The sequence below is a fragment of the Nerophis ophidion genome, linkage group LG05 (genome assembly GCF_033978795.1).
Source record: "Nerophis ophidion isolate RoL-2023_Sa linkage group LG05, RoL_Noph_v1.0, whole genome shotgun sequence".
NCBI classification, from domain to species: domain Eukaryota; kingdom Metazoa; phylum Chordata; class Actinopteri; order Syngnathiformes; family Syngnathidae; genus Nerophis; species Nerophis ophidion.
The window spans coordinates 65023740-65037167 of NC_084615.1; the positions used below are offsets into that span (position 1 = coordinate 65023740).

Below are 13428 nucleotides of genomic sequence, written 5' to 3' on the forward strand. Positions count from 1 at the left end.
AGTAAATAGATGGATGGATGGATAATATATCAGTATATACCATACAGTAGATATAATATGTGAATATTATATAAACAGTATGAATTGAGTTTATACCAAAAAGTTCTATTTTGGTTTCATCGGACCACATGACATTCTCCCAATCCTCTGCTGTATCATCCATGTATCCATTTTGGTATAAACTCAACTCGTTGTATTTGGAGGAAGAAGTATACTGAGTTGCATCCCAAGAACACCACACCTACTGTGAAGCATGGGGGTGGAAACATCATGCTTTGGGGCTGTTTTTCTGCTAAGGGGACAGGACGATTGATCCGTGTTAAGGAGAGAATGAATGGGGCCATGTATCGGGAGATTTTGAGCCAAAACCTCCTTCCATCAATGACAGCTTTGAATGGTTTCCACCATAATTTACAAATAAATTCTTAAAAATTCCTACAATGTGAATTCCTGGATTTTTTTTCACATTCTGTCCCTCACAGTTGAAGTGTACCTATGATGAAAATTACAGACCTCTGTCATCATTTTAAGTGGGAGAACTTGCACAATCGGTGGCTGACTAAATACTTTTTTGCCCCACTGTATATGTTATATTTTGTATTGCTATTACGATATAATTTTAGTCTACTTTATACCTGCATTATCCTTTCCATCCTTACACTTTCCATCCTTTGTAACAAACCAGATACACGAATAAATGTGACCTACACACTCCTCTGAACAACCAGCAGAGGTCACTGCAGCCAGAGTGGTCTGGGCCACAGAAACATTACATGCATTATTTGCAAAATGCCCAGAGTTCTCTGCACAAAAACAATCCACGTCTTTAGAGAGAGAACGCACACCGGGCATGAGCTAGCTAACGTTAGCGTTCTATTAGCTAATGCTAATGTATCCAGTTAATCTGAAAGACCGTGCTAGCTGCTTATTTTATTGTATCAATGTGGTTTAATGACCTTGTCTTGATGCACAAACCCGTTTCCAAATGAGTTGGGAAATTGTGTTAGATGTAAATATAAACGGAATACAATGATTTGCAAATCCTTTCCAACCCATATTCAATTGAATGCACTACAAAGACAAGATATTTAATGTTCAAACTTTTTTTTTTTTCTTGCAAATAATAATTAACTTAGAATTTCATGGCTGCAACATGTGCCAAAGTAGTTGGGAAAGGGAATGTTCACCACTGTGTTGCATAACCTTTTCTTTTAACAACACTCAATAAACGTACCTGAGAAAACTAATTGTTGAAGCTTTGAAAGTGGAATTCTTTCCCATTCTTGTTTTTTGTAGAGCTTCAGTCGTTCAAGAGTCCGAGGTCCCCGCTGTCATATTTTACACTTCGATCGGAGACAGGTCTGGACTGCAGGCGGGCCAGGAAAGTACCCACACTCTTCTTGTACGAAGCCACGCTGTTGTAACACTTGCTGAATGTGGCTTGGTATTGTCTTGCTGAAATAAGCAGGAGCGTCCATGAAAAAGACGGCGCTTAGATGGCATCATATGTTGTCCCAAAACCTTTATGTACCTTTCAGCATCATGCCTTCACAGAAATGTAAGTTACCCACGCCTTGGGCAGTAATGCACTCCCATACCATCACAGATGCTGGCTTTTGAACTTTGCGTCGATAACAGTCCGGATGGTTCGCGTCCGCTTTGGTCCGGATGACATGATGTCGAATATTTCCAAAAATAATTTGAAATGTGGACTGGTCAGACCACAGAACACTTTTCCACTTTGCATCAGTCCATCTTAGATGATTTCGGGCCCAGAGAAACCGGCGGCGTTTCTGGATGTTGTTGATAAATGGCTTTCACGTTGCATAGTAGAGCTTTAACTTGCACTTACAGATGTAGTGACAAACTTTATTTAGTGACAGTGGTTTTCTGAAGTGTTTCTGAGTGTATGGGGTGATATCCTTTAGAGATTGATGTCGGTTTTTGATACAGTGCCGTCTGAAGGATCGAAGGTCACGGACATTCAATATTGGTTTCCAGCCATGCCGCTTCCGTGGAGTGATTTCTCCAGATTCTCTGAACCTTTTGATGATATTATGGACCGCAGATGTTGAAATCCCTAAATTTCTTGCAATTGCACTTTTAGAAACGTTGTTCCTAAACTTTTTGACTATTTGCTCACGCAGTTGTGGACAAAGGGGTGTACCTCGCCCCATCCTTTCTTGTGAAAGACTGAGCATTTTTTTTGGGAAGCTGTTTTAATACTTAATCATTGCACCCACCTGTTCCCAATTAGCCTGCACACCTGTGGGATGTTCCAAATAAGTGTTTGATAAGCATTCCTCAACTTTATCAGTATTTATTGCCACCTTTCCCAACTTTTTTGTCACGTGTTGCTGGCATCAAATTGTAAAGGTATTGATTATTTGCACACAAAAAAATGTTTATCAGTTTGAACATCGAATATGTTGTTTTTGTAGCATATTCAACTGAATATGGGTTGAAATTGATTTGCAAATCATTGTATTCCGTTTATATTTACGTCTATCACAATTTCCCAACTCATGAATTGATTAACGTGGACCCCGACTTAAACAAATTAAAAAATTATTCGGGTGTTACCATTTAGTGGTAAATTGTACGGAATATGTGCTGAACTGTGCAATCTACTAATAAAAGTATCAATCAATCAATCAATATGGAAACGGGATTTGTAGATACTGATATCATATCGGTGCAATATGTGTCAATCATCCCAAAGGCCATGACGTAATATGACCCTCTCGAGTGTGCCTCTGATTGGCTTGCCAGTGTCTGACCATGTCTGCATGCTCTGGCTGCAGTGCCCTCTGCTGGTTGTTCAGGGGAGTGTGTAAGTCACATTTATTTGTGCTGCTGGTTTGTGGGAGGAATGTCTCAACACATGCAAAAAAGCGATGCACATATGCAAATTCATTACAAATACTAATACAAAATCAAGTATATTTATATTAAAATCTCAAAAATATATTTAAAAAATACATAATTATTTTACAAATTATTGATTTATTTGTATGTCACATTTTTATACTTATACTTATACAAATCTCAAAAATATATTTAAAAATACGGGTTTATTTATTTTTTTTTTTTTTTATTCATTTCCGTCCATCTGGAGCCAAGGATGTCATTGTGGCTTGTGCAGCCCTTTGAGACACTTGTGATTTAAGGCTATATAAATAAACATTGATTGATCTCAGCTGCATTCGGGGGGAAGGTGGTGTACACCCTGGACAAGTGGCCACCTCATCAGAGGGCCATATCATATTTGTATTTGTATATTTATCAATATATACATATGTATTGATATACAGTGGGGCAAAAAAGTATTTAGTCAGCCACCGATTGTGCAAGTTCTTCCACTTAAAATGATGACAGGGGTCTGTAATTTTCATAATAGGTACACTTCAACTGTGAGAGACAGAATGTGAAAAAAAAATCCAGGAATTCACATTGTAGGCGTTCTAAAGAATTTATTTGTAAATTATGGTGGAAAATAAGTATTTGGTCAACCATTCAAAACTCTCACTGATGGAAGGAGGTTTTGGCTCAAAATCTCACGGTACATGGCCCCATTCATTCTTTCCTTAACACGGATCAATCGTCCTGTCCCCTTAGCAGAAAAACAGCCCCAAAGCATAATGTTTCCACCCCCATGCTTCACAGTAGGTATGGTGTTCTTGGGATGCAACTCAGTATTCTTCTTCCTCCAAACACGACGAGTTGAGTTTATACCAAAGTTGATACTTACAAATAAAAATTTTTAAAATCTTACAATGTGAATTCCTGGATTTTTTTCACATTCTGTCTCTCACATTTGAAGTGTACCTATGATGAAAATTACAGACCTCTGTCATCATTTTAAGTAGGAGAACTTGCACAATCGGTGGCTGACTAAATACTTTTTTGCCCCACTGTATATAAGTTAAAGTGAAACAATTCTACTTCCATAAAATTGTAGTACTACGCTGCAAAAAATGCACAACAATACATTTCATGACTTTTGATTGATTGAAACTTTCATCAGTAGATTGCACAGTACAGTACATATTCCGTACAATTGACCACTAAATGGTAACACCTGAATACGTTTTTCAACTTGTTGAAGTCGGGCTCCACGTTAATCAATTCATGACAAAAAAAAAACTATAGTGGAATCTTGTTTTCCACAAGACAATTATTTAATGTAATTAAATGGCTCTGAGGAGGATATGCAGTATTTAAAGGGTGCGCTTGTTTAACGTCAATCACGAGTGTTTTTTGTTTCCCCTTTCATGACGCAAGAGACCCCGCCCCCGCGGAGTGTCCGTGTTGACAAAGCTATCGCCCTCTTTCTGCGAGGCCCCACGTGCCAAATAAAGCCAAGCAGAAAAACATCAGGAGCGCGGTGCTGCAGACACAGCACATGTGGTCCTCCTGCCTGCGGACACCACCCGAGAAACAACCCCCGAGCTCGGTTAACACTAAAGAAAAGCTGTCACGGATAGCTTGCCATAAACGAAACGTCTTGTGAAGGCTGTCCGAGAGCTTTAAACTGCATTGAGGCATTTTGAACAACAATTGTGTTGACTCCATCAAGCCAGAAGCTAGCATGTCGACAAATGAAGTTAAAAGCTGCCCCATCCCCACTCGGGTGCTCACCCTGAAGGACTGGTCCCAGCTCCCCGACTGCTACAGCCAGACTCCCGGTGGCACTTTGTTCTCCACTACGCCCGGAGGTAAGAACGCCAAAACTGTCTCTCGAAAATGACACGGTGTCGTTGTTAGCAATCCTACTTTTTATTATTTTTTTTAAATTTTCGTTGAAAACGCATATGCCCGCACACTAAAACAAGTTATCGCGAGAGTCTGTCGGAAATCACGTCTCCTCAGCGTATGATTTATAGCAGAGGTCCCCAACCACCGGTCCGGGGACCGTTACCAGTCCGTGACACATTTGCAACCGGGCCCTAAAGAAACATTACATTTATAAACAAATGCATTTTCTCCGACTTAAAGGCCTACTGAAACCCACTACTACCCACCACACAGTCTGATAGTTTATATATCAATGATGACATATTAACATTGCAACACATGCCAATACGGCCTTTTTAGTTTACTAAATTGCAATTTTAAATTACCCTGGAGTTTTTTCTTGAACAGTCGCGTAATGACGTGTACGCGTGACGTCACGGGCTGTTAGGAAATATGAGCGCTGCACACACTCACACACACACACACACCTAAAAGTCGTCTGCTTCAACCGCATAATTACACAGTATTTTGGACATCTGTGTTGCTCAATCTTTTGCAAGTTGTTCAATTAATAATGGAGAAGTCAAAGTAGAAAGATGGAGTTGGGAAGCTTTAGCCTTTAGCCACACAAACACACGGTGATTCCTTGTTTGAAATTCACAGAGGTGAAACTTTACTTTGGATCCCAGCGAACATGGATTCCGACAAAATGTCAACCAGCTTGGTTTCGGTGAGAAAATTGTGGTAAAAAGTCGTTTTACTGGAGATCAGCTGAGCTTGTGCCGCCTATAAAGCTGCCGTCGACTTCCCTGAGACACTGCGCGTCAACACACCCTTGGAGACACACCTCCGAATATCAGGTACTGTTAAACTCACTAAAACACTAGCAACAAAATAGAAAGATAAGAGATTTCCCAGAATTATCCTAGTAAATGTGTCTAAAAACATCTGAATTTGTCCCAATGCAATCGCTTTTTTTTTTTTTTTTACTTTTTTTTTTTTTTATATCTAATCCGTCGCTATCAAAATCCTCAACACGAATCTTTCATCCTCGCTCAAATTAATGGGGACATTGTCGTTTTCTCGGTCCGAATAGCAGTTTTTGTTGGAGGCTCCCGTTAAAAACAATGTGAAGATGTGAGGAGACATCAACCTGTGACGTTATCGTCTGCAAGTTCCGGTAGAGGCAGGGCTTTTCTGTTAGCAAGCAAAAGTTGCAAACTTTATCGTGGATGTTCTCTACTAAATCCTTTCAGCAAAAATACGGCAATATCGCGAAATGATCAAGTATGGCACATAGAATGGACCTGCTATCCTCATTTAAATAAGAAAATCTCATTTCAGTAGGCCTTTAACTTTGTCATGTACTACTAGACCGGGGCTCTGCAACCTGTACCACTCAAAAAGGCATTTTGACCCGTTTCACAAAATAAAGAAAACAATGGGAGCCACAAAACTCTTGAAATTTATAACGAAATAACACTGTATACAGAGTTTTTTGTTGCTTTCTGCTATGTATAAACCAGGGGTCTCAGACACGCGGCCCGCAAGTAAATATGAAGATTCATTGTTCGTGCGGCGCGTGAGTTTTAAATGGATGTCTCTTATTAGCATCATGCATGCAGATTCTCCCATTTTGTCCGGGAGACTCACTAAGTACCGGGTGACTATTCCCTCGGACGTCTGATGAGTTGCACCCGAACAACAATTATAAGGGCGTGCTATGATGGCACCACCTTTAATTCATTCTACAACTTGTACAAACAGCTTGTCAGCCAAGTCACATGTTGTATGTGCCTAATAAATTCGCGCACATGGGACTGCAAGCATACTTGTTCAACAGCCATACAGATCACACTGTGGGTGGCCGTTTAAACAACTTTAACACTGTTACAAATTTGCGCCACATGGTGAACCCACACCAAACAAGAATGAAAAACACATTTCGGGAAAACATCCGCACTGTAACACAACATAAACACAACAGAACAAATACCCAGAATCCCATGCAACTCTAACTCTTCCGGGCTATAATATACACCCTGCAGACTTAACGAGAACCAATTAAACATCACTTACTGTACAATGTCTGCGGCCATTAGGATTAAAATTTATGTCCCCGTTTAGATGTATAGTGACTCATAATCCTCGTGAAGAAATGGAGGGTGGAACCAACTCTTTTTGTGACTTGCTTGCCCTTTTCGGGTCTAAATTGTCTGTAAAAGTGTACCAACTTCTCTGATTAAGTCCTCATATTTCTACTGTCAAAGTGAGAAAATGATTTATGATCTAGAATAAACTTTCACGAGCACAGAGGCAAGGAAGCAGCTCATCAGTCGATCTTGTCAACATTGGTACATAAGCTTGTGAGCACAGCGCCACTATAAACAGTTTGTCTGCGTTAGCACTTATAATAATATCACTAAAACCTGGTTAATATTGAAGTCGCAAAATGTATAATTGTTTGCAATTTTGGGGTGATTATTTTTGGGGTTTAATGGGCTGAACAGAGGACCTCACATTGACTCCATTGTAAGCAGACTTTTATTTACGTTTATTTACGAGTTAGAAAGCATTAAAAAGAAAACACATCCATTGTAATAATTGTAAATGATGGGCACTATTACAAACAATGCAATTACTCTTTAAGAACACGGTCACAGAAACAATTAAGCTTGTAAATTGGCTTTGGCTTTTTGCTCCCAGGGCCCTCCAGTGTCCAATAACTTAAGTTTGTCAACAGGATAACAGCATTTACCGTCTAACAAAAACTACACAAATAACAGTCATTTGTGAAAATGAACAAAAAAAAAATGAACTTATTTTCTTAGTTTCAATCTGGTACTGATACTAATGTTGGTATTAGTACTGTAGATATTTGTATCAGTCTGCCCGCCCCTAATTCTATAGTTTTAACTAACAGAAAATGTGCTGATTATTACAAAGTGCATGTGGAATTTGCAAAGTCCATATAATGTGGTTTCTAGTCTTTCCAGTAGCCACAAATATGCCAAAGTATATATTCATTTTTAAACCATAGACCAAAAACTGATTATGAAATGTCTGTGCAATATATAGAAATGCCTTTTTATACTCTGTAGCCCGTGTTTTATGCAGTTGTAAACAAGATTTCTCCCACCCAATGTTGTTTAAAGGCGGGGTTTATCCTGTAGCCAGCAAAGCAAAGTGATTGGTTGCGTAAAGGCTGGAGGCTGTCCTATCTCTGCATGACTTTCTGCCCTACATTTCAGGGACAGAACTTGTTGTGCAGACAAATAAGAATAAATGTTTTGCATGCCGCTATTATGTGCAATTAAAGGATTGAAGAAAATCGGTTGGAACAAGAAACGTTCTTACAATCTGTGTTGCTGAGCCCAGGCATGCACAATATTTTATAAGTACAGAAAAGGCTGTTGTGTTATGCTTGGTAGCCCATATTTCACACCTTATCACTACCCCCGCCCCTTCTTCTCCGCCTGCCTTTTGTCCCGGACAAAGTGCTCAGAGTGCAGTTCTTGCATAATATGTTTTTCCCCCTTGTGAACGGACCTGATCAGCTGTACAGAATGGGTCAAACTCCAATTGAGAGTGACATCAGCAGCTGATCACCCCATGTCTCTGACATACTCTGACAGCATTTCATGGCTCAGTGCGTTGGAAATTGGCCTAAGTCCAAATTTTGACACACCACAAACATGCCAGGATGGTGTAATATATGCCAACCTACATGTTTAATAGAACAACTTTTGTATTATGTTGCAGAGAACAAGAAGAATGCAAACCTTCGATTACATAGCTGAGAATGGTGTTTTGTTCGAAAGCCTGCAGCTGAGCCAAAGTCTAAAAACATGTGGCTTCAATCTCAATGTCTTTTTGAAGAGGGAATGTTATGTGCCCTGATTTCCTAGAAGTCATCGCAGCCTAAACCACTCCCCTCTGCATTCCCATACTCTCATACATCAACACACACACATGCGCTTCTATAACTTGGTTTCTTCCACTCAAGGAATAGGGTTTGTAACTCCTAGGTTATTCAGTCGCCGAATGTATTTTAGCATTTATTACTTTAAAGCAATTGAACTGGTGGCTCGGAGACCAAATCCTGCCCACTACTGACACCAGTTCGGCCTCAGATTTCAGTTCAAGACCAACATTTTTGCAGCAAATTCCTAAAATACACTGTAGTGTTCCTGTTGTATAGAGGAACTTGGACCAGTGTAAACACCGTGGAAATTTGCATTGACATTTTAACCTCCTTAAAGCAGGGAGTCGTCAAATTTTTTAGACTTTGTTGTTTGATATATTTTTTCATATTCCAAACACAATTTTTCCACAAATGCAAATGTCTTTAAAAATACACGTTAACATTGATCCCACACACTATAGTGTACTTTAGAAGTGGCAGTGGCATAGCCACCCTACTCACAGTACCTTACAGGTTTAAAATAAAAACATGAGTAAATATAAGGATTATATTATAATCGTTAGCATTTAAAATTAACATTTAGCAGTCTGTCAGCTATAAAATAGCGTGACTGTTGCTTGCTAATGATTAGCAGCACTATACTGTATTATTCAAATATATTTATATTGCACAATAATATGGTACCTTTTTTATAATCGCACAAATGTGTGTGCGATATACTAGTAGCGGTCTCCACTCTATTTTTTCATCAGTTTGGTAGTCCTTGTCCTGGAAAATGTTGCAGACCTTTGTCCTAAAAGCAAACGTCCACTGCTGTGGACAGTTGTATTTTGCATTAGTATAGATTTTTTCTGAAATGTGTAACTCTGACTAAAGAAATTGACCAAAAACCAATGTCCACAAAGAGGATTCTGGTTTCTCATAATTGGACTAAATGGTGAAGGGAGAAGTCAACAAGCTATGGACCCCGGTCCTTAGCTTTCTGGAAATATGGCCCGGTTGAACAATTTAGTTAAATAGTTCTGCTATGAAGTCTGATTTGACAGTTAAAACAATGTTGTTATACGTTTCTCATCAACACAGGTACCCGCATCATCTATGACAGGAAGTTTTTGTTGGATTGCAGAAACTCTCCTCTCTCTCGCACCCCACCATGTCTCCCCCAGATCCCGGGGGTAACGTGCCCTGCAACTCACACTGTGAGCAAGCTGCAGGATGTCAAAGAGGAGGTGGAAGAGGAAGAGAAGGACATTGCAGGTACACTGTTTTCAAAATCCAAATATTTTACCACAGATAACATTGCATAGTTTGTTGTCCAGAAGTATAGAAATATTTTCTTCTTTTTTTTTTGATGACACAATAAAATTAAATTAGTTTTTGTTAATGTTTACAAATTTAGGAAGAAGTTGTTTTTGCTTTTGTTGAATAATTTTGCTTGAAATATTGTATGTAATGATAGGCAATAAGGAAGTATTTAGAATATTATATTTATATTGTTACACTACAGCCTGTGTTTTGTCAGATTTATAATTATGATCGAAAAATGAATCATTAAATGACAATTTCAAGTATCAGCATCAGCAGTTTGACTAATTCTACCCTGTTACTATGTAATATTGGATTGATACCCACATTTGTAATATCACTCAAAAAATATGAAAAGTACCCAAACAATAAAATAAGTGCTTGTTAAAATTTTTGATTGTAACTTAAAGGGTAACTGCACTTATTTTTAGAATTTTGCCTATTGTTCCCAATCATTATGAAATACATTCAGACAGATGGATTTTTGCAATGCATTCTAACTTGTAAATAAATTTAAATAAACATCAGCGTACAGTAGAGCCAATGAGAAGTCCTCTATACCACCTAAAAACTCCAATAAAAGAACATGCTAAAAGCACCAACAATACTCAATTTACATTTGAATATTAACCAGATATTAGTGCTATTGTTATTATAAGCGCTAACGCAGACAAACCATTTATAAGCTTGAGTGTATTTTTTACAATGAGTGGTCTGCTGTTTCCTCTCTTCCTTGCTCCCTGCAACTTTATTCTAGATCATAAAACATGCCTCTCACCTGGATAGAAAAAGCATAAGGATGTATTCCAACAAATTGGACTCTATTGACAGCCAAATTAGACTCGTAAATGGCGAGAACGACACAAAAAGACCTTTGGTCCCATCGTCCTTTTTCTTTGCGAGGATTATGAGTCATTCTTCATCTTAATGGGAATATATGAACATCCTAGCAGTCGGCTTCTTAATGACTGCAGACATTGTACAGTAAATGATGGTTTGTTATGTATGTTGGCTCTCATCAAGTCTGCAGTGAGCAATAATCGGTGATTTTGTAGAAAAAAAAAACAGTTGCAATTTTTTTTTTAATTGTGCCATGTATGCTTAAAAGGATCAAAATAGTAAAATATAACATTTTATTAGAAATTTACATTACACATATACTTATTGCACAGTTTTTTACGGGCTTTATAAGCAGAATAGAGCGGCTCCATTGTAAGCGGTCTTTTGATCAAATGTACTTAATATTTAGAATGCATTAAAACAATCCATCCGTCGTTATGTTTTTCATAATGATTGTGAACGATAGGCAAAATCCAATAAAAGTGCAGTTCCCCTTTTAAAGCATAACAAGACAGCTCTCATCTTAAAACACTCTTAGAGACACTCTTAAGGTGGCTTACCACTTACATAAGTGATAAGCCATTGACATTGTTTTGCACTATTGCTGTTTGTACAGTCTGTACATTTTGTTTACTTTTGACTTGAATGCTTGAGGTCTGACTTGGGAAGTTCAGAGTCTGATATTTCCTGTGTTCAATTGTTGGTCAAAAATAGCTCCTTGCCAATTTTAGCTCATTTCCACAGATACCTAGGATATCTGATCTTGAGAGATCTGTTAATAATAAACATTGTTTTGGTCCATTCCCCTCCCTAAATGAGGATTTTCTTGGCTGTGTGACCAAAGGTTCTGGCTGAGTGACAAATTGACACAGCAGTTTGTTGTGGGCGGAGGGAAAAAAACGGCCAAATATCAACGCATTCTCCTGTTAAAATAGCTTTGGGGCTGAAGCGTCAGCTGTGTCTGGTGTTTAAACTGGTGTTCATCGACCATCTCAGGTTGTGTCTGTAAGGGTCAGGCCCTCTGTGTTCGTGTCTTGTCAGTTGTGAATGGAATGATAAGCGCTGTTTGCCTCGCTGTGTTCTGTTAAGATGTGTTTCCTTTTTGAGGCGGGGGCAGCAAGCATGAATTCACTGATTTCACTCTCCTTTTCCATAGATGACAACCAGTTTGAGATGGACATCTGAGCTCCAGTTTTACCTCCTGTGGAGAGCTATCACTCAAAACACCTCCATGGTCAGTACTGACCGTAAAGCATTGCAATAAAGTTTTATTTTATTTTTTATTTTATTTTTTAAACAAAGGCTGTGGAACCAAAAATAATCTTAGAAAAGTAGGGTGTTTTTGACCCTAAGAAGGGTGTTTTGCTAGACATGGTACCAAATGGGTTAATTGCTCACTTGAGCTTTAGCAGGATTTGAAAATAAAAATCAACTTTGATTTAACTTTTTATATCTTTTGTATATATTACAATGTACTATGTAGCTTATTTTTAAGTTGGCAAATAAAGATGATTACATTGCTAGATGTAAAGTCATCTTTTTCACTGCAGGGTTGTTTTTTATTTTTATTTTTTACCCTTTGCTTAAAAGGCACTGCAATTACCACCAAAGTGTCTCGTTTTTTGGGGCAGACTAAAACTGCTCAGGCTGTTTTTTTAATGGAGAAAGGGATTAAATGTGAATAATTGAAAATAAAGGCTGTTCAAAATGTGTCACTTTTTTCTCTCTACTTATAAATTGATTATACTGGATTTATTGTGTATTTTACTGAGAGTAGCTTGTTTTAATGCAGCCAAAACACCTCCTTACTGCCTTATGTATACAATGCAGTTTATTTTAATTCTGTGTGGTCGAGCCCTTAAGACATTCTGAGCCTAACTGGGTTTTTAGTCTGCCATTGGCCACTATATTGCTTTTGATGAATAATGCTACAAACTTACAGATCATGCCAAGTCAACTTTGTTTAGTACTGTGACCCCCTCCAACAAAAACAGGAAGGCTGCATGATAAGATTGTGATGAGTGTTTGTGCACCTTTTTTTTCTCTTTTTTTTTTTTATTTTTTTTGAAAAAAAGCATGGCTGTTGACCTACATGTGCTGTTTGAACAAGTGTGTCGGCGCACACGTGAGGGAAATCCCAGGTGCCATGCAACTGAAACGTTTGGAAAGTGGATTTATAAGAATGAAAAATCGAAAAAAGTTCAAATTTTTCATATTCTAGTGAATAAGTATTGTTTTAATCTTCCTGGTGGTGCATACAAATGTATTAGAAAGTGAGTGATTTTACCATTAATGTTGACCACAAAGCATAATAATCTAAAATGTTAATTATCTTTCATAGTAAAATGTTTAATTTTGGCGGTTGTATACTATGTAATGTTGTCTTGCACAAACTATAGTGCATGCCATAGGAGGTGCAATTGTAATGTGGAATTACTGCTTTCCAAAGTGAGTACTGTACAGTGTTTCCTCTGTTTTTGTTCCAATTATAAATGAACATACACTTTTGCCTTTATCGAAGACTTTTGATGGCAAAGATGGCGATGAGCACAAAGGGACTAGGGGTGTCAAATGTACAGGTTTTATCCGGCCCTCGGGAGGAGTTTGCTAAGTATACAAAT

At 38.2% G+C, this 13428-nt stretch overlaps 1 protein-coding gene across 1 annotated transcript; it reads left to right on the top strand.

The window, feature by feature from the left end:
- Positions 1 to 4349: 4349 nt before the first annotated feature.
- On the top strand, positions 4350 to 12519 carry eif4ebp3l (eukaryotic translation initiation factor 4E binding protein 3, like). The gene is made up of 3 exons (XM_061901804.1): positions 4350 to 4718; positions 9746 to 9919; positions 11964 to 12519. The coding sequence occupies exons 1-3, from the start codon at positions 4592 to 4594 to the stop codon at positions 11990 to 11992; spliced, it is 330 nt and encodes a 109-aa protein (XP_061757788.1). The 5' UTR covers positions 4350 to 4591; the 3' UTR covers positions 11993 to 12519.
- The last annotated feature ends 909 nt before the right edge of the window (positions 12520 to 13428 follow it).